The sequence below is a fragment of the Dreissena polymorpha genome, chromosome 3 (genome assembly GCF_020536995.1).
Source record: "Dreissena polymorpha isolate Duluth1 chromosome 3, UMN_Dpol_1.0, whole genome shotgun sequence".
NCBI lineage: Eukaryota > Metazoa > Mollusca > Bivalvia > Myida > Dreissenidae > Dreissena > Dreissena polymorpha.
This window is the reverse complement of record NC_068357.1, coordinates 114,261,292-114,284,248: the sequence shown is the minus strand read 5'-3', so window position 1 is coordinate 114,284,248 and position 22,957 is coordinate 114,261,292. Positions and strand designations below refer to the sequence as shown.

Genomic DNA, 22,957 nt, shown 5'->3' with positions numbered 1-22,957 from the left:
CTTACAAAAGGGGTTAATTTTGTTTGTTCATTTCAAAAGTTCAGTTTAAGTTGTCTCCCTTAAATCAGATTTTTTTTCACAATGAAAACCTGGTTTTGTGACAATTTTGTCCCTTGTTAAAACAGTTATATCGCCAACAATTTGATATTTCTTTTAAGTCAATTCAAATCAAACACGCCGTATCCGTATCGTTACTGATAGAAGTAAAACATAATACCTTGACTTGTATAGTTTTTTTGTTGTGAGAGACCATCTGAGTAAACGCCGAAAAATATATCCAAACTGTTATTTTTTGTCAATGCCCTTTGATCCATTATCGCACTTAATTGGCAGCGCCATCCTGTTGTTTCTGTGATTGTCACATCTTTTCACAGTTTGAACACGTACAAAGAGTGCCAATTAGACACTTGAACAAACACTATGATCACCCGCTGGACAGTACACACTAAATAATCAAATGTTGAGGGTTTTTTGTTTTTGGCGTGAAAACCCAGAGAAATGCATGTACATTATACATCATCATAAATTTATTGAACTCTGCGAACGCTAAGCGCTACGTTGATATACTCGTGTTTTTTTTCCAGCAAAACAAACACAATGTTTAACGGCTTTAATATGTAGGCAACCATGTATTAACAACAAATTATTTACTACGATGTCATAATAACATGTACTTAAAAATAGAACAGTAATGTATTTCCGATTTCCGGCTTATCAAGCATTGTGAATGTATGTACAACGCTCGGAAAGTAACGTGAGTAACACGAGTTATCCGCATTGGAGCCTGAAACAGAGAATAAATAAGTATAGCATTTTTTAGTCCAAATAATTAGATGTAATCTACCGATTACATTTAACCTTTAAATGAAAGTGTTACTTAAACAATTTCCCGTGTCTTAAGGCGCGAATATTTTGCTAAACACTGTTAACAAAAGGGCTAGATCTACACGTTATAATTCTTAATGAAATGGAAAAATAAGTATTAACATAATTAATAACGTCAATTAACACACACTGTAAGATCAAAGTTTAAATGGAAAACTAATATCATATTTCTCGTAAATAACAAAATTATTAGTTTCGTCGAAATCAAATACCATGTAGAGAAACAAGGTATTTATAACTTTGCAACTTTCAATTTACACAGTGCTACGCTACATGTATATTGCAACAATATGGAATTTGAACAGTGGTAGTGTATTCGGACCTGGAATATAATTGATTGTAAGTTTTAATAAACATTCTGCTGATGCAATTAGTTAAATAATGTTTACATATTATGTTAAATAATTATTGCATGATCATTCTTCTGCGCTGTTATATTAATTTGGAGCCGTTAAAGCTTCCGACATTACTTCATCACGTTCATGTCGGAACGGGAGTATTTTAGCTAATACGCCCATTGCATACAACAACAACAAAAGCTTTATTATTGCAATGTATAATGTAAGTGTATACATATACGTTACATGCACATGTAATGTAGTGTAACCCTTAATGTAAATCTCTTAAAAAGGTGAACCACGGCGGTTCGCGGTGATTTGCGGTGATTCGCGCTGATTGCGTAGTGTATATGATTAATGAAATAAATAATAAGGGAATGAAAATAATAAATATAAAATCAAAACTGTGTTTTTAATCCTTTATTTCGTTATACATGCATAAGTATTAAAACATTAAAACAATAGAGCACATACATAGATAAGGTACCTGTTGAAAAACTACTAGCATATTTTGCAAAGTTTCAATCAACCCTGGGAATAAAGACCACCTGTGAACAAAGACCACAATGACCGAATCCATTGAGTGGTCTTTATTGACAGGTTAGACTGTATATGATTTAATGTTAATCAGAAATATCATCCAAGAAGTGCCATTATTATGGATATCAAACTGTGTGACTAAATTTTCAAAGTTCTAACAATGTCCATTCTTGTTCATTAAGAATATATTTGTTATATTTGTATATTAAATATTTTTTTGAAGTTGCAAACAAATGTTCATTGTTATTCGATCGCTTGCATAAATAAAATAATAATTTAAAAATGAAATTACTGTTAAAATACAAAAAAGCATTGCTGAAAAGTAAATCATCATTATTTCCCACCATGGAAAAAGTGGGACACTTCAATGCATATAAAAAATGTAGTGCAGTGACCAAAATTATGAAAGCGTTTGGTAACATGCAATTTAAAATGCACAAGTTGACGATTTTAGTTAAATTGGGGCAACGATTGAATCAGAATGCGATGACATTATTTAAGAGACTAAAAGGTGTCTAATTGACAGGGTTTGATACAAAATAGCTATTATCTCTCTGGTTACATAATAATCATTCTAATTGAGCTTCCCATAATAGACATGGCCCCATGGTCACTTTTAACGTCACTTTTTAACTTGTGGTCAGTGTTTTTCTCGGATAATATGTCTGTTCGTGAGGTGTGAAAGGTGAAATACAACAAACATAAATTGAAATTGCCAAACATTAATCAATGAAAGTTATTTGGTATGTTAATAAATCAGTTTTACTTAAATGTTTGTCACATTACGGATAACACGTATAACACACAAAATTAAATTTTATGTGGATTAAAGCCCTTTTGTCCATGAATCAAAGAAAATTAAAATGTTGTTGTTGCGTGCGGTTATTTCATAATAGACAAAAGTTTCTTTGTTATGTATATTTAAGTATTTGAACTATTAAGAATGACAATTATGATAGTCATGATTGTTTGTGTGTCTGTTGATAAAATGTTAAGGCCACCGAAAACATATACAATACAATATTATTCGATTAAATGGACAATTTAGTTAAATTTATAAATAAATTATTTCATTGGGTTAATCGAACTTTGCATGGCGTTATTCATCCAACGAACCTCGGTGCAATCCGCTTAGCTCAATCAAGTTGTATAAATTGATCATATAAATTGCTGGTACGTGAATCCCGGACTATTGGTCCCACGGATAGTCGCTCCTACGCTAATTTTGTGGTTATTATGGTGTTTTTTTTCCATTTGCAAAATTCGCACTTCTTCCAGTAAACGTAATGTAGGAGCGAATGTCCGGGTTGTTAAAATAATGTTGGAGCGACGGTCCGGGTTTTCTAAATAAAGAAGGAGCGAACATCCGCCTTTGCAAAATAAGCGTAATAGTAATTGTCCGTGGGAGCGATTGTCCAGAGACCATTTCAGCTATATGCGTTTTCTACATATATCGTTTTGTGTGTTGATTTGTATTACATATTGAATAATACTTTTACAAGTCTAAAAGAAAGTTATTAGTTTGTTTTTAATTGTTTGGTCGTGGTGATCCCCTTTTCTCAGAGCGGGGTGCACATAAAGTCATAGAAAATGCATATGTTCATGATTTGATTACAATTGTTTGTAGCTATTGTGGTAATTGATTTTTAACCAGGTTTTCCGAAGGAAAAAACTGGTTATTAGATTGGCGAATGCGGGCGGGCTGGCTGGCTGGCGGGCTGGCTGGCTGGCGGGCTGGCTGGCTGGCTGGCGGGCTGGCGGGCTGGCGGAATAAGCTTGTCCGGGCCATAACTATGTCGTTCCTTGTCAGATTTTAAAATCATTTGGCACATTTGTTCACCATCATTGGACGGTGTGTCGCGCGAAATAATTACGTCGATTTCTCCAAGGTCAAGGTCACACTTTGAGTTCAAAGGTCAAAAATGGCCATAAATGAGCTTGTCCGAGCCATAACTATGTCGTTCATCGTCAGATTTTAAAATCATTTGGCACATTTGTTCACCATCATTGGACGGTGTGTCGCGCGAAATAATTATGTCGATATCTCCAAGGTCAAGGTCACACTTTGAGTTCAAAGGTCAAAAATGGCCATAAATGAGCTTGTCCTGGCCATAACTATGTCATTCATTGTGAGATTTTAAAATCATTTGGCACATTTGTTCACCATCATGGGACGGTGTGTCCCACGAAAGAATCACGTCAATATCTCCAATGTCAAGGTCGCCACGACTAAAAATAGATTTAAAAAAAAAAAAAAACTTACAAAGGGGGTTAATTTTTTTTGGTCATTTCAAAAGTTCAGTTTGAGTTTTCTCCCTTTATCAGATTTTTTTTTCACAATGAAAACCTGGTTTTGTGACAATTTTGTCCCTTGTTATCTTGTTGTTTTATTACTTTTTGATGTTTCTTATTGAAACATTCTATTATTTTGAAGTTAGAATACAACATTAATTCTAGAATGGACTGTTTCAGCTTCATTTGCTTTGTTTTAACCATGCAAATGTCAGTGGTCATAAAAACAACGATTAAAGCCATAAATTATGGAGTTATCAATTAAAAATAGATGGACCTTTGCTCGTGCACCACATTGGCAAACCCCCTTTGCTCATGCACCGTATGGGCAAACCCCCTTTGCTCATGCACTGTATGGGCAAACCCCCTTTGCTCATACTCATACAGTGCATGAGCAAAGGGGCTTTGCCCATGGTGTGTATGAGCAAAGGGGGTTTGCCCATACAGTGCTGAAACAGTCCATTTTAGAATAAATGTTGTATTCCAACTTTACATAATAGACTGTTTTGAATACTGTAAGTAAACGATTGTTTATATTGTGATTATAATGGCGAGTGTTTTTGTTGATTGCTATTTTGTTGTTTCACTTTCATTGTTGTTGCTGTGCAGTCCACACAGGCTAACTTGGGGCGACACTTTCCGCTTGTATGGTATATTCTGTTTAAAGGAAGTCTCTTCTTAGGGGAAATCCATGTTGGGTGGAAAGTGTCGACCACAGTTAGCCTGTGCGGACTGCACAGTACATAGAAAATGCATTGCTTATATTGTGATTATATTGGCGAGTGTTTTTGTTGATTGCTTTTGTGTTGTTTCACTGTCATTGTTGTTGCTGTGCAGTCCGCACAGGCTAATTTGGGACGACACTTTCCGCTTGTATGGTATATTCTGTTTAAAGGAAGTCTCATCTTATTGTTAAGATATTATTGTTGTTGCTGATAGAATTATGGAAAAGAAATTATTTTAAAGAAATTTGCATTGTTTATATTTTGATTATATTTGTTGAGTAACACAGATGTTTACATAACGTGCAAATGAATTAATAATTTATTAAATTTGTGATGTGAGGCCTTCATGTCTATTAATACTACACAAACATATCTAGGTACATAAGATACATAGGCCTTCAGACAAATTTAGTGAAGTGAATTTGAAACCCCGGTAACTGGCGTCCTTCGCACGTCTGCAAATGTCAAATATTGAGAAGTTAGTCAACAGGTGTCACATTCATTACATTTGTATATTAAGTTGACAGATTTCGCACCTTTTTCGAATGTGCTGTACCAAAATAAAGGATAATCGGACAGACACTGTTACAGACCCCTGGTTTAACATGTATAACACTCCTTTCAAACGGCCTTTTGTTTATTCTTAAGCTTCTCATATCGTTCTTCAGTTCTAACAAGTAAACATGGCAAAATAAAACTTAGTTACGTGTCAAAAATATGATGGCTTAATTTTTTCCTAGGATGAGGATTAATTTATGGATGAAAACACAAAACAAGGTACAATCCAATTCTTTAATGAGTTCGACAAGTATAATGCTTTTATATTTCATCATTTAATATAAATAATGACCACCCTCGCGAAACCTTGACCTAATCTGTTTTCCTTCTATATCTATATTGGCTGCGCTAAAAGCTGCGTTTTCCGGCTTTTCCCTATATATATATATTGGCTGCGCTGTTAGCTGCCTTCCTACTTACGCATTTCATTTAAAGTAGAATTAAAATTATTTAAATGATTTGAAAGCAATAAAATGTGTATTTCATTTTAAAATATATTTAAATACAACTTTATATTCTTTAATTAGAGATCGTGTACATTTGTGTGCAATAAACCTCTCGGTAGCAAGATTAACTTCAACTTGTTTGATATTCCGTTGTAAAATATATTAGGTTCAAGGTTTTAAAATTGTATGGACCTTAAACACTTTCATACATATATTATTGAAACGGTAATTCTCGAATTTCACACGTTTTTGCCTTCTATATCTATATTGGCTGCGTATTCCTTCTATTTCTATATTGTCTGTGTGTTCCTTCTATTTCTATATTGTCTGCGTTTGTTTTCCAACGATATCTATATTGTCTGCGTTTTCCAACGATATCTATATTGACTGGAACGATGTCTATATTGGCTGCGTTTTATGCCCGATAAGGCAGCCTGCAATTTGCAGCGATGTCTATATTGGCTGCGTTGAAAACAACAATACGTTTAATCTGTACATACATTAAACATACATACATTTCAGATAATTATTTTAATTCAATTTAAAGTACTCATATGTGCTCATGAAAACAAATTATTATGTCTTCATCTTGATACAGAACCTCTAGGTTCCTAAATTAATATAAATAAATTCGACATACAATTTCATGACTTCAACGCCTAAAATGCTTTATATTTCATTATTTAAATTAAATAATGCCCATCGTCGCGAAACATTGACCTAATTTGTTTTCCTTCTTTATATATATTGGCTGCGCTAAAAGCTGCGTATTCTTTAATGAGTTCAACATGTATACTGCTTTTATATTTCATTATTTAAAACAAATATAGATCACCATCGCACTTTATTTAAAGTAGAATTTCAAATTATTTATATAAGTTGCAAGCAATTAAATGTGTATATACATTCATTAAATATTTTTACTTACAACTTTTTTATTTTTTTATTTATAGATTGTATACAGTTTTTGTGCAATAAACCTGCCGGTATCAAGATTCATTTAAAATTGTTTGATATTACGTTTTAAAATGTTCTAGGTTCCTAAATTCCTTATTTCAACTAAATGCAATAAACATTACAAGTCTTTAATTAGTTCAATGTAGCATATAAGCTATATTGGCTGCGTATTCCTTCTATTTCTATATTGTCTGCGTTTTCCAACGATATCTATATTGTCTGCAACGATGTCTATATTGTCTGCGTTTTATGGCCCGATAACGCAGTCTGCAATTTGCAGTCTGCGCTAATTTCCGCGTTTTATACACACCCAGCTTCTACTCCATCCCAAAACCCTCAATATTGTCCGTTTGTATTCACAAAAGCAAAGCAAAAGAATTTATTTAAAAAAGTATATGTTAGCAGCTGGGGTGGGGGGCAGGTAGCAGTGGGGGGAGGTTAGCAGCTAATGCTGATAGCCTGTGTTTTGTACACTTCAATGAAAAGGACATCATAAAATTAGAGTTAAGATTCTAGGATGCAATCATTTGAATAAAAATTTTTTGCTAATAAGTGATATAATAAGATGATTATTTAACACGTAGTGTAGGGAAACTTAAGCTGGGCAACATGTCAATGGTTTTGACTGGAATTGAAGAACACAAAATTGTATTCCAACTGGAAAAATCCTCGGCCACAATGGGATTGAACCTGGGCTCTAAATCCAGTTATAAGACGGACACAACAGTGTCACGATAAAAACTAGCTAATATAGCAAGGCAGTATAAGTGCTCCTTATACCTCACCTTACTACATGTACATACATCCTTTTGATTTTTGAAATTATTACTTGAATTTCCTTCTGCCATGACATCTTGGGACATAGTATAGGCAGATAACCATATGATCGCCAATCACATTAGGAATTAAACCCAGATTGTCCTGGTTTCAAAGAAGACCCTCCACCGCATTGCTTTAAAAGCTAGGTCATAAAGCAAGGCGTTATGAGTGCATCTAATAAGTCACCTTTATAAGTGGGTAGTAACCATGGTTAGCATTCAGTTTTGACGCAAGATATATTACTGCGACGCTTACTTTTCCGAAGGAGAAAGTCCTGGACTCCTTGTTCAGAAATTTAAGCAAAACCTCCCATTACAATTAAAATATAATGAAGTCTGTAAGGAAGATAGATAATCTACATGCAAAAGAATTTAAATTGCCATGCTTTTATAATTCCAATTCCTCAAAAGCGGCTGAAGATTTCAACTTGAAATCTTGCACATTTTTGTTTGAGAAGATTTTGTACAAAGTAAAAATCGTGTTATAAGACATTTGCAGTTGCAGACTGGTTGATTGTATTAGCAGCGATGTAGTTGAACACAAGCTTGCAACACTTGTAACTAATGTTTTACCCAAGTATGGCATCAATTATTGAGTTTGAAACACATCCCATGTGCACTTAGTGCATTACAACTGTTAAGATCAGCCAAACATGTCCTGAAAGTGCGACTATAATGAAACCACTGACATACTCTTAAAAACACCAAAAAAATATATCATGAGAAACAAATAAGACATGAATTGTGAATGTATTTTAGGGCTGTCTTCACCTATGAAGGACAGACCACCACCCTAAAGGTTGCTGAAACAGGCGGTAAGTTTCTTATACTTTATGCTGTGTTTAAGGTATTATTATTAGGCTTTATAAAAAAATTGTTACATGCCTAAACCATATGAATCGGTAGGTACTGTTAATATTTAATCAATTTATTTTAAACAATACCTAAATTTCTCTTTGCAATTATAGAATTGGTAGATATGTGTTTCTCTGTTTGTTGAGTAACATAAATGTGAAATTTTAGTACAACTACACTGCAGATCTGATATGTCAGGATCTTTTATTTTGCAAATCATGAATGTCCAATATATATCTCAAATCTTCTTTAATGGATCCTGTTTTTTAACCACTTATGTTTTCTATTTACTTTCCATCTTGCACATCTATTATACAATTTTGTCCGGATTTTCTCGCAATAGTTTTACATTACAATCACACGAATGAAGTTCAACAAACAATACTATGACTCCGAATATCATAAGCTAACTTTCATCATGCCTTCCTACACAAAGTTCTCCATCTCAATCCAATTTAAAATTACATTAAGCCACCTGTCTGTCAAAGTCTTGTTGAAATTTATGGAACATTGCATCATTTTAAAGAAATTCTCTAAAGGGATGGGGCTTTACTCTTGAGGAAAGGGGCCTATATAAGGCCCTTTCTAAAGAAGATTAAAAGCCATGTGAACAATAAAAGTGATACAACCTATCTGAATCGTATTAACCCTTTGCATGCTGGGAAATTTGTCGTCTGCTAAAATGTCGTCTGCTGAATTTCAAAAATAAGCATTTTCTTCGATTTTTTTTCAAAGAATACTATCAGAATAGCAAACAGTTACAATCCTGATGAGACGCCACGTTTTGTGGCGTCTCATCCTGATCCAAACTGTTTGCAAAGGCCTTCAAAATTCGGTTCCAGCACTGAAAGAGTTAATTTCAAAGAAATGTCCATTCCAAATAATGTATGATAATGATGCTGTTTGAATTCGCTACAGAACTTGGAATCTGAAGTAAAAGATCTCAATGTTCTTTGCGCTGCAAAGTCTTTATTTAACAACTAAAAAACCTTTGGTTTCTAAGCGCATGACGTGACATAAATGCAGTATAATTTGTGCACGCAGTTTATCAGGACAAAGAACTTATGCAAAATATGGGAGCAACTGGAATTTATATCCAACTGGTATTTGTAACATTCTTATAAACAATACAATTTGGGTTATGATATATGTATTTGCTTTATGCACATTGAATACAATCACTACTAATTTTTGTATGTTGCTAAAAAAACATGTTTTGTAACAATTTCAAAGAAGCACTTAATTTGGACACAAACGTTTGGATACGAGTTTTGGACATACAAACTTTGAATCAGAGCTTAATAAAATATTTTTTATATACTTGCATATGACTTGATCTTTGTATGAATATTTGTTGAAGGAAGTATCAAATTTTTATTTGGACCATTTTCTGCTTGTTAAACGATTATTTTATAATACTTGCTTGGCAGATTACTTTTATTATAATATAATTAAAAAAACATAATGATCATAAAATGAAAATATGTGATAATTAATGTTGATTTCATTTAATTTTTAACTTGTTTAATAGCCATAAAATATTTATAAAATCTGCCAGCAATCATAATATATGAAGTTAGTAATTCATTGTACATTATGAAATGGAAACCATATCCTGACCTTTGTTACCAAACATAATTGCATAGTTTATTCTTGTCTATGAGCCATGCTCTGTGAAAAGGGGTTTAATGCATGTGCGTAAAATTTTATACAAGATTAGCCTGTGCAGTTGGCACAGGCTAATCAGGGACAACACTTTCTGCCTAATTACATTTTTGCTAAGAAAAGTCTTTCTTGAAACGAAAACTATCATAAGAGCAGAAAGTGCTGTGCCTGATAGCCTGTGCGGACTTCACAGGCCAATCTGGGACGACGCTTTATGCACATGCTTTAAACCCCCTTTTCACACAGCACGGCCCAAATCTTTTGCAGAGGGTGGCATCAGTGAAATGGTAGATGAGTTAAACGGTTCAAAGATCATGTATGCCTATTGTAAGGTGATGGACCCCAATACCAGCCTACCAAAATACGTCCTCATCAGCTGGGTAGGTGTACATGCATGTGCATCTGTATTTTTTTTTAACAAAATCAAACAATTTCTTATATTCTACTATCCATATGATTTAATAAAAACAAACATTGTTCATGTCTTTCCAAATATTAATATTAAACAAACAACAAAAATTAATTATAACCCCGTGAAATAACAATATGAAATAAATCTACCGTAAATTCGCGAATATAATACGCACTTTTTTACCTGCCAAATTTTTCTTCAAGTAGGGGGTGCGTATAATATACGAATTTAGATCAGAACAAAAATTTTCCTGTGAAAATGTTCAACTTAATCGTTGTAATTCGCTGCGCGTAAGCCATTTTGAATTACACAATTACATCAAAGGGGGGCAACTGTGCTTACGGTAATTGTCACGGCTACACCGTATAGTACTGTACATGCTAAATAGACCAACCATCGATATTATATATATAATAATAATAATAATACTTATTATTTTATAATTATAATTATCATCTTTCTGAATATTGTCAAATGGAATTAAATGTTATAAAAAAACAGCGTCTCTGTTTCTTTCTTTTGCTGACTGCTTGACCCGGGTGTCAGCAGGTGGCCCATGTGTTATCGGCAAAGGTGCTGAGAAGGGCCATCGCTTGTCAGCGGGACCCGTGTATTCGAGGTGTTGACAAAAAGGGTCCCGATCTAGGGGCCTGAGTTAACGATTGCTAATTGACACTTATTGACACTTACCGTCAAGGGTCTTAATAAACACAAGAACTTCGCAGTGGCCAACATTATCTTCCAAACATCTACAGACTACATATCGTCAAATCTACAGCATCAACTGCGATCAGAACAGCTCCAAATCACGCAAATCTTTAAAAAATATTTGTCTTGAAATTGTCGAAAAAGGCACTTTTTAGCGCCGATCTTGCAATTGTCGAAAAAGGCACATTTTAGCGCCGATCTTGTAATTGTCGAAATGGGCAAAGTACGTACATCGTACACTGCCAAGGAAAAGCTTGCTGCTATTTCCTATGCAGAGGCACATGGCAACAGAGCAGCCGGACGCAAGTTTGGCTGTAATGAAGCCTGTGTTCGTCTGTGGCGCAAGTTGAAACCCAGTCTGCTTCGCCAGAAAAAAAAACCAACGGGCTGAGCGAGGTCAGTCGGCCAAGTTCCCTCAACTAGAAAAGAGGCTGCTAGACTTCGTTAACGACCGACGCCGACAAGGAATTTCCGTCTCAACCATCGAACTGGGCTTTGAAGCCAAAAAACTTGCCAAAGGGATAGAAGGGACAGAGACATTCAAGGCCTCACGTGGGTGGGTGTGGAGGTTTATGGAGCGCCACAGCCTCTCTGTACGACGACGCACCCACATAGGGCAGAAGCTTCCGGAAGACTGCGAAGAAAAGCTCATTACGTTCCAACGATTCATAATCAGACAAAGAAAGCGTTACGCTTTCCCATTGAGCCAGATTGGCAATGCCGATCAAACGCCACTGACGTTCGATTTGCCTACGAACACGTCCATATCCTCGAAAGGGCAGAAGTCGGTTTCCATAATTACAATGGGAAACGAAAAAAAACCGCTTCACCGTTATGCTGGCCTGCACAGCTGACGGGGGCAAGTTACCGCCTTACGTCGTCTTCAAGCGTAAGACCATTCCCAAAGGCGTCAAGTGGCCGAAGGGAGTAGAAGTGCGGGTACAAGAGAAAGGCTGGATGGACACGAACCTTGTCCGCGACTGGATCAAGACCGTGTGGGGCCGTCGTCCAGGTGGTGTCTCCCGGCGTTCTTTACTTGTCCTCGACGCCTTCAGGGCACATACGTCCGATGACGTTAAGTCAATGTTGACCGACTACAAGACAAATCTGGCGGTTATACCCGGTGGGATGACTTGCATGCTGCAGCCACTAGACGTCAGCATCAACAAGCCAATGAAGCAAATGCTACAGATGAAGTGGAACGAATGGTACTGCAGCGGTCCACAGTCATTTACTGCCGGGGGGCGACGAAGAAAGCCGGAACTTGAGGAGATCTGCCAGTGGATAGTCGACTTCTGGCAGCAACTAGATCCTGCAATCATCCAGCGTGCATTCAAGAAGTGCTGCATCAGCAACCATCTTGACGGCAAAGAAGATGACATACTATTCAAGGACCTAATTAAAAGCCGATCCCCAGTTCCTGACCTCGCCGCAGACGAAGACGATGAGAGCGAAGACGATGAGACAGATCCAACCGGAGAGGAGACAGTCTACACGGATGTTGATCCGCAAGGCATGTCTTCAGAAGAAATTGCTCGCTTTTTCCAAAGCGACGATGAAGAGAGCGATTTCGAGGGGTTCGACGAAAGTGACCTGTGATCAACTCGTCACTAACGAGAAACAAAAAACAGCCCTTTTCAGGGCAACCATTTGTCTTAGAAAGAATTGTCTCAAAATTGTCACATTGGTATCAAATTAACCATATGTTTGCGTTAATAAAACAATCAACGGTAATATAAACAATAGACAGATATTTATTATGCAACTGTCATGACAACGGCCCGATAACACATCGCGATCAATATACCGGGGTAGCACTGTGAAACAGATGTGTGATAACGCCAAATTGGTTTGCTATTTTCACAAAAATATATTTTCCCCATTTTGTTGCTTACCCGACGCTTACGCTAGCAAATCTATTTCTCATGTATTTTCCTGTCAAGTCTTTGTCTAAAAGCGCGCGAAAATTAGAGTGGGTGTAAACACTGTCGAACGTAATGTGCACTGGGAATGCAATAGCTTGCCGATATGGTCAATAATTACCGGTATTGCTCTAAATGTCGTTATTGTTTAAAATAATACGTTCAAATAAACTTAACGGAGAAAATATATAAAGACATTTAACATGTGGGAGAACAAATGACAGCGATCACTTTAAACAGGAATCTTCAATCTGAAATTTTATTTTAACAAGTGTGAATACATTTTTTTCGGAAATGACAGTGTCATGGCCGATTTCGGACACTGAATTTTTTAGTGCGTATTTTACTCGGATTTTGAATTTTTACCAAAAAATTTGGACCAAAGTTGGGGGTGCGTATTAAACACGAGGGCGTATTATATTCGCGAATTTACGGTATTACAGAACATAGTTTCATTTTGATGACTATGCCACAAGTATTTAAACAGTTTAAGCTTAAAGTCTCATCCCAGATTAGCCTGTCCAGTCTGCAATGGCTTATCAGGCACGACTTTTTTCCGCCTGAACTGGATTTTTGCTATATTTTACAAAAATTACCATTAAGGCGGAAAGTGTCATTCCTGATTAGCTTGTGTGAGTTGCAACAGTTTACCTATTTGCGTTAAGCCCTGTTTTCCTAGAGCAAGGCTCATATATTAACACTCGTTCCCACTCGAATGTTTGCAGCAAGGAGAGGCAGCTCCAGAAGCCATGAAATTTAAGTGTGCAAACCATCTGCCTGAGGTGACCAAGTTCTTCAGGGTAAGAACATGCAGTGGCTGGATTAACCCTTTACCACTTAGATACGTATCTTGATGCATTTGTAGTTCCTCAGAAAGTGAAATTTAATTGAAGACCTTTATTACTAAATTCGACTTTTAAAGGCTTGATTTCCAACCCTTAGTTACTGATGAGCAGCAAACAGTATAAAACCTGAACAGACTGCGAGTTACTCGCAGGCTGTTCTGGTTTTATGCTGTTTGCACATAGCCATTTTCACTTTGCTTCTGAGTGGGAAAGGGTTAAATACCTAATTGAACTTAAATGAGTTTATTTATTCTTTATCAAGGTGAAATGGATTATTTGGTTGAGTTTTGTTTTGAAAGCACCTATAATGACAGCATCTTACAAAATTTCGCTTTTTGTTGTGAACAGTTCCGGTTAATATAAAAGTGATAGTGCAATTTGAATAAAGAATATAATTCAGTCTTTTTCAGCTCTTCTTTTGGTGTTTGCTGTTTAAACATGTTTTGATGAACATATAATCAACAAAGTTAAACATTTATCAGTGATTTGTTTTTGCCCAATTGGGAAAAGTACCTGTACCTTAACCATTGTGAAAAATAGCATGAAAAACCCTGAAATGTGCATTGTGAACTCTTCAGATTGGAAATTATGGGTCTTTTAAATTGCGTGGTATAAATTGCACAAACCAATTAAAAATAATCATTTGCATGCATTTTGGATTTAAATGTTCAGATTTTTTGGATTTGTGTTTAAAAAGATTCTTCCTTTAACAAACAATTCCATAAAAGCGTCAAGAGTTGTCCATGATTAGCCTGTGCGGACTGTAGAGGCTAATCGGGACGACATTTTATGCATTATGCATTAAGCCCAGTTTTCCCATAAAAAAGCACGTTATTTCAGGGAATTCATGTAACCATAAATGCGCGCACAGACAGCGACGTAGATGAGGATGACATTCTGAAAAAGGTTGCTGCATCATCCGGATCCCAGTACAGTATCCATCACGAGAAAGCCAAACCCCAGGAACCAGTAGCTCCTGTGGTGAGCCCTAAAGAATATTTAACAAATATAGTGTAATAGATGATGAGGTTGGATTTATGTTTAGTAATTTAATGTCGTTGTTTTTAGTGGCTCTCATCTCGGTAGCAGTATTCACAAGTTTCTGTGTATAAAACTTTGCAAAAATAGTAAAAGAGCCATGAAATACCTTAATGAAGTTAATATTTCCAAAATGGTTGATATTTGACATGTATCAATTTATAGTGCTGCCCTTGGTTTAGTTCAAAACTGGGTCACATGGGGTTAAAATGGATGCCACTAGGTCAATTTAAAGTAAACGTTTGTAAACACTCTAAAGGCAACATATATTGCCCAATCTTCATGAATCTTCATGAATCTTTTTCAAAACATTTTCCCCCATCATAATTTGGCCACGTTTAAATTGGAAAATGTGTAAAATAAAATAAAATAGGTCACTAGGTCAATTTTTTGTATAGTAATTATTGCCCTATCTTTATAAAACTTAGTCTGAACAATTGCCCTAATTATATCAAAGGCAAGTGTGAAGCTGGGTCACAAGAAAAAAATCTACATCACTATTGAGTACATTTGATAAATTATTATATATGATATTAAACATTACATGTATATTAAATTTATGTCAGCCCTGTTTGAGTATCTGTACTCCAGTTCTGTATTGTACAATTAAATGAACCTCGCTGTGGAAAACAAGGTTGAATGCTTCAATGTTTGTAAAGTTTATCATCAAAACAGTCTGTTGCAGTCTGCATAGGCTAAGCAGGGAGTACACTTATGGCTTTAATGGTACTTTTGGTTAAAAGAAATAGAGAATAATAGGTTATCATGCGAGGCTTAGAAAACAAAAAGCACGAGCCTTGGCGAGTGCTTTTTCGTTTTCGTGCCAAGCATGATAAACCTGATATATAATCAACAAATACCTATTATTCTATTTATCCCACTTTTTATTCAGTAAACCTTTTTATTTAAACAAAATAAGTTTAACTTGTTATTTTCGCTTGATATATGACGTCATTTTGTCGAAAATATGACGTCATTTCGTGCCGTGTATTATAGCAGAAATTTAATCAACGGGGCTATAATCAACCGAAATCGCTGTAAAAGTGGGATAAACATTCTTCTTAGCGAAAATCCAGTTTAGGTCGAAAGTGTCATCCCTGATAAGCCTGTGCTGGAATGACACTATCATGCACATGCATTAAGCCCAGTTTTCCTAGAACAAGGCTCAATTTAATTTCAGTTGTTTAACATTTTGTCACACAGGGTTCAGTGTACGAAAAAACAAAGGCTGCTAAGGACATCAATATTAAGGAAAGGGACAAGTTCTGGGCCAAAGCAGAGGTAAATGCTTTAAGCTGTTCATATATTTTATCTCTTACATACATGTTTATGTTCTTTAGTAAACAAAAATTGGCAAATGTGACTGGCTTGTGGGCAAGGCAAAAACCTCTTATAATAGTTTTGTTTTAATTTTTGATATGTTTTACAGTTGCAATTATTCATGTATAACAGTTTGATAATGTTGAGTCTAGTAATGCAGTGTTAAAAATATAATAGCTATACAAAACATGACATGCAGTTCTAAAGTCACAGCAGTGTTAAAGTTATAATATCTATACAAAACATGACATGCAGTTCTAAAGTCACAGCAGTGTAATAAACTAAGAAGCATCCTACCTATACAGATGCCTCAAATGTAAGCTTCACATGCCTGGTAACTGCAAGGATGTTAATGGAAATACAAACTCATTCTATGAATAAATAAGCCACCTGTTAATTTATTTATATGTTATCCATGTAAAGTGAATGCACAGATAAAAAGAATGTTGGTGAGTGCTATCTTTCAAAGTGTTTTTATAAAGTTTAAATGTGGATATACAAAGTAGATTAAATTAGTTAATTTTTAATTTTCAGTTTATTCTGTGTAGTCATTATAGTTATTGATATTCAAACATAAGTGCCATGCTAAAATAAGGGGATAAAAAGGTACTTTGATGCCATTTCACTTAATTGTGAAAGTTTCTTTCTTATATCTTTAAGTTCATGCTTCCTTTCTCTTCATGTAAGTGTTAAATGTTATATGTTTGTGGCAATGAGTACCATTCAGTTGTGACCTTATAATGTCTGTGTGGTCATATGGTATCAGTTGTGACCTAATAATGTCTGTGTGGTCATATGATATCAGTTGTGATCTAATAATGTCTGTGTGGTCATATGGTATCAGTTGTGATCTAATAATGTCTTTGTGGTCATATGGTATCAGTTGGAAATGGAGCTGCATCATGAAAAATTGAGTCTTGTGCCATATGCAGACCAGAGGAGTTAAATCCGGAGATACCTTGTCCGTTATGAGGTCATTCAAGTTTTTTATGCCCCCGGATCGAATGATCTAGGTATATTGTTTTTTGACTGTCTGTCATTCTGTCACTCTGTCATTCTGTCCCAAAACTTTAACCTTGGTCATAACTTTTGCAATATTGAAGACAGCAACTTGATATTTGGCATGCATGTGTATCTTATGGAGCTGCACATTTTGAGTGGTGAAAGGTCATGGTCATCCTTCAAGGTCAAAGGTCAAATACATGGCTTCAACGCTGCACAGTAGGGGGCATTGTGTTTCTGACTAACACATCTCTCGTTTTGCCTCGTTAAAAGACAAGTCAGCTCCTGACAAGATTGCTCGATTGCAAAGGCTGGTGTGGAGTGACGCTGGCCGCATATGGCATAAGACCCATTTTTGCTTTACACTACTCAATTGTATATGGTTGCTTTTGCTCCAATATACTCCAATGTTTTTGTGTCTTACATGTGTTTCTAAACAACAATGCAGTCTTTGAAGGATGAATGGATTTGATAGTTATTTTTTCATCTACAAAGTATATGTCTGTGGACTGGTGCATCTTTTATGCCTTTCCCTTACTTATATGAGAAAGATATTATCATACAACCAGACAAGATAGATTAAAAAAAAAAATTGTATTGTGGCATATTTTTTTAATTAAAAAAAGGCTAATTTTCACTTGATTTGGATGAATGAGGGGTTTTATAAAGGTCTACTATTGGTAAAAACACTGTGAGGTGTATGGGTTCCAGTTCATTTTAAAGTGTAACTAATTACGATATATTTACGATCGATTAGACTGAGGAGCAGAAGAGATTGGAGGCCGAGCGTCGAGCTCAGTTTGAGCGCCAGCAGTCGGTAGAAACTGAGCGAAAACAGCGGGAGGTAGGAGGGTTGACCTCCATGATCTGTCGTGCTGGAAGAACTGGGCTTAATTCATGTGCGTAAGGTGTCATCCCAGATTTGCCTGTGAAGTCCGCACAAGCTAACCAGGAAGACTATTTCCGCTTCTGTGGTATTTTCATGTGTAAAGGAGAAAGTGTTGGCCCTAATTAGCCTGTGCAGACTGCACATGCTAATCTGGGACAACACTTAACGCACAGCTAATCTGGGACAACACTTAAAGCACTTGTATTTAGCCCAGTTTTTTTCTAGAAACTCTCTGTGATCTGTCATGCTGCTATTGTAGTTGAGAGCTGTAATGATTCTTTCATGCATTGAACCATCGATTGCTTATGACTTGATTCAATTTTTGAAACAAAAGCTTGGGTTACAAAAGCTCTTGCTTAAAAAATTTGCAGCGAGCCAAGTTGAGATAAAGAGCGATTATTAATATGAATTAAAAGCTTATCACTTTCTTGCTTATATGGCTGGAAAGTGAGCCGCATTTAGACAATCTACACAAGTAATGAAGTTTGTAAAACAGCAAAATATACCTGGACGTGGCCATCCTGTTTGTCACTTGATAACCCACTCTAATTAAGGAATCATGAATCAAATCTATATATTTAACAAAATAGCATTTTAACATACTTGAGCTCAGATAGAATCATTGCAGCTCTGTCATAGGCGTCTGCCTTTTCTTAGAGTCTAAAGTACTAACGTAGCTTTCTATCTGTTTTTTTGGTGATTTATGTTACGTCTTACTAACAGGATGTCTTTCTTTGTAGCGTATTCACCTGGTTTGGAGATGTTTTCAATCATGTTTATGTCAAAGGTTTAGACAAGAACTGAAATAAAGTTTTTTATAGTAAATAAAAAACAAACATGTACAGCTTGTACAATAGTTTTAAACTTTAGTTAAAACTTGTTATTTCTTTTACTTTTTTGGAACCATTGGTTTCCAACCAGGCTGCATTGTTCACTAGATATTATTACTAAAACTTTGCACTTTCCATGGGGGAAAATATAAAGATAAACTTTATTTACCAAAAAAAACACTAAAAAACTAAAGGTTTTCCTATGGTCATGGCCAGTTGGAATGTAAACTATTGTTTTGAAATAATTATTATATTATTGAAAATCTTGGTGAGAGGAAAATTAGCCATGTGCATTCATCTAAATGGTTACTTTAACCCTTTGCATGCTGGGTAATTTGTCTTCTGCTAAAATGTCGTCTGCTGAATTTCTAAAATTCGCATTTTCTTCGATTTTTTTCAAAGAATACTATCAGAATAGCAAACAGTTTAGATCCTGATGAGACGCCATGTTTTGTGGCGTCTCATCAGGATCCAAACTGTTTGCAAAGGCCTTCAAAATTCGGTTCCCGCACTGAAAGGGTTAAGAAATCATTGGGGGTGTATTCCTAATACGGTACTTTTTCCAAGAAGTTTTGAAAGTTGAATTGATTAAGCTTTTATTTTATTTTACAAAGGACAATTACTGATTCTATGATTTGCATTTACTGGTTATAATCTTGGTTTTCCCTTTTAACCTATTTTTTCGCTTTTATGAAAGAAAAAGTTATAATTTGTTTGATGCTTTTTCAGCTATTTTCATGTATACATAATTTACTGCATGTAATTTCTGTTCTTGACTTATGACTTGAAGTAACAATGGACTCTTAACCCAACACATTCCAGGAATGGAATGTCCATTATTGCTTCTAAACAGATGTTCAATGTAGCTGCTGTAAGAATTAAAAATATGAATTACTGTGATTTAGTATTATTTATGTACAAAATGTTCATGCTTATATATTTGAGAAACATTTCTTTAAATGATTAATTGTGTAAAAAGATTATAATTTATGTACCAAAATGTACATGTTAATATTATTGAGAAACACATTAATCAAAATGAGTAATTTTATTAAGGAGAGCTTAAGACATCTTGAAATGTCCAAAAAAATTGTTTGAAACATCATATGCCCCCGGATCGAATTATGGTATATTGTTTTTGGCCTGTCTGTCATTGTATGTGTGTGTCTCAAAACTTTAACCAAAACTTTAACCTTGGTCATAGCTTTTGCAATATTGAAGATAGCAAGTTGATATTTGGCATGCATGTGTATCTCATGGAGCTGCACATTTTGAGTGGTGAAAGGTCAAGGTCATCCTTTAAGGTCAAAGGTCAAATATATGGCTTCAAAGCTTCACGGTAGGGGGCATTGTGTTTCTGACTAACACATCTCTTGTTTGTAAATATGTATTATCTTTTATATGAACTATCGTTCATATAAAACGAATTACTATCTTTTATCTTGAATTTACTTTATATAAAAGAAATGGGTCGCCCCTTCCTCATATTACAGGTATACCACTACTGATTAATACTGATTTTTCTGAAAGCCTTTACCATACTTTACCTGAAGAGGATTTCCTTGTTAACAGGAGGTAGAATCTGTAGTAGATGATCATTCTCAGGTATATAGTACTCATTATTTCCTGGACCCTCTATCCCAATGCAATAATTATAAATCACCCAGATACAGAAATCCTTTTCTTTCAAAAATGACAAGACTTGTACCATAAGCAGTTAAATGTGCGCACTATATTAATTAATTCCCCAACACACCAAATTGTATCCATCCTAATTATGGATCTGTTTAACCCTATCCAGATATAGGAGTTTCAGCAACCGATCACTATTACAGGCTGTCAAGCGGTCATACTTTTTCCTACTTTTTCCTACTATTTCCTACTTTTTCATCAGGATCCTACTTTTTCCTATTTTTTTACCAAATCTTCCTACTATTCCTACTTTTTCATTTTCAATGGAGAATAAAGAGTTTATTTAGTAAACTTGCAGGATGAATGCATCTATGGCATGACTGTATCCCTGTTAATGTGCATTCATCTAGATGAGACCTGACAACCCATGCTGACTGTCTGCTAGCACCTCTTCAGGAGCATAAATATTTATTTCTTATGTAACTTTAAAAATTATTGACAAGTTTTTTTTTGAAGTAACAATAGTGCCTTGTTTACTTCCTTAGCATTTGTACACTGCAGACTTCACTACCTTACACAGTTCCCAGTGATGCAAGAGCTGAGGGAACCCATTGTTTATTCCAGTTTTATTTTGTTTCCATTGACAACAATTTGACCAAACCTTATGCATGTTTACATGATATTGCTGTTTGGAATGTAGAGATATAGAGATACATGTATTGTATGAGTGGTTATGTAATATGGAATTTATTACACAAGTTATTGGAAAAAAGATAAAACTGATGCTTTGCCGAGTTTTCATCATTTACAAATATAATGTAATAAATTCTGTATTACATGACAACGGATATGATGTTCTATTGATATCATAGGTACATCATGTTTAGTAATTAAAGATAAATGCACAGAGCCTAAATGCCCTGATACATTTTTATGCTCCCGGTAGGGTGGCATATTGCAGTTGTACTGTCAGTCCGTTTGTCTGTCTGTCTGTGTGTGTGTGTCCGTCCGAAAACTTTAATATGGGCCATAACTTTTGCAATATTGAAGATAGCAACTTGATATTTGGCATGCATGTGTATCTCATGAAGCTGCACATTTTGAGTGGTGAAAGGTGAAGGTCATCCTTCAAGGTCAAAAGTTAAAAAATACAATCCAAGGGAAGTAATAAGCTTTAAAAGGGAGATAATTTCTAAACCTGCCAAATGATATATTGAAATTTTATTTCAAAGCTGCGCAATAGTGGGCATTGTGTTTCGGACAAACACAATTCTTGTCTAATGATGCCATAGCTAGTGAGGTAACTTCATGGTGTTAAAGCGAAGTATTAAAATTATTAAACGGCATTATTACACTCCCGCAAAGTCATCAATAATGTAAAAGCCATTATTTGAAACTGGAATAAACAATTAAGTGCAACTGTTTCATTGCCCAATCAATGCTGTCATAAAAGATGTCAGGTGATAAGGTCCTATCTCCAGTTGCATAATCTGCTCTGCAATGACCAGTCATTTTGAATGTAACTTAAGTCATTATAACTGCACCCTATTGTCAATTTAAAGGTTTCACAATGTAGCTGTAGCAGAGCATTTACACTGCTTTATATACTAGTATTAATCTTGTACAACAAGTTGGTGTATCACTAAATAAATTTGGTCTTCTGCTTAAGGATATAACATGCACAATATAATTACCATTTTTATATCGATACACAGAAGACCTCTAACCACTTATTTGATGATACACCAAAATGAACAGCATCTAATTACATGTATACTTCTTTATCAGGGTAGCTTTGCTTGAAACTTAATTATCATAGATACACTATAAGTGCTAAAATTCCTAGTGGGAAAACAAAGTTTAACCCTTCATGGATGGAGAAGTTGGACAACAGTGGAAAAACACTGGGATCATGGTGCATGAGAGATACCGGCAATGTGTTTGCAAGATATTGTACTGTCTGAATGAAGTCCATCTTGTAGTAATTCTGGTGCTAATCAACTTATAAGTCATGCAGATGGATAAAAACACAAGGAAAACATGAAATACATGCATGATAATTCACAAAAGCGTTTGTTTGGAAGTGCCCAAAAGCCAAGCAGCTCTCAGGGTTGTGGGGACAAATCTATCTGTATGCAAGTACATCCATCACACAAGGAACAGGTACAAAAGGCTGAAATCTTCTGGGCCCTTAAGGTAGCTTCAAGTGGGTATCCATACAGAACATGTGATGGCACTCCTGCTCTGTTTCAAGCTATGTTTCCTGGACCTGTGTCTAAA

At 35.4% G+C, this 22,957-nt stretch overlaps 1 protein-coding gene across 4 annotated transcripts in view; it reads left to right on the top strand.

Annotated features, from left to right (window-relative positions):
• The window catches only part of LOC127871101 (drebrin-like protein A), a 54,155-nt gene that overhangs the window by 8,917 nt on the left and 22,281 nt on the right, over positions 1-22,957 (top strand). For 2 of the 4 annotated variants that reach the window (XM_052413780.1, XM_052413779.1), the window contains exons 2-7: positions 8,319-8,374; positions 10,347-10,459; positions 13,847-13,921; positions 14,807-14,947; positions 16,208-16,285; positions 18,084-18,170. In XM_052413780.1, coding sequence (XP_052269740.1) covers positions 8,319-8,374; positions 10,347-10,459; positions 13,847-13,921; positions 14,807-14,947; positions 16,208-16,285; positions 18,084-18,170 — 550 coding nt within the window. Of the gene's footprint in view, positions 1-8,318; positions 8,375-10,346; positions 10,460-13,846; positions 13,922-14,806; positions 14,948-16,207; positions 16,286-18,083; positions 18,171-20,617; positions 20,651-22,957 lie in introns of all 4 variants that reach the window. The other 2 variants (XM_052413781.1, XM_052413782.1) reach the window with 2 other exon arrangements.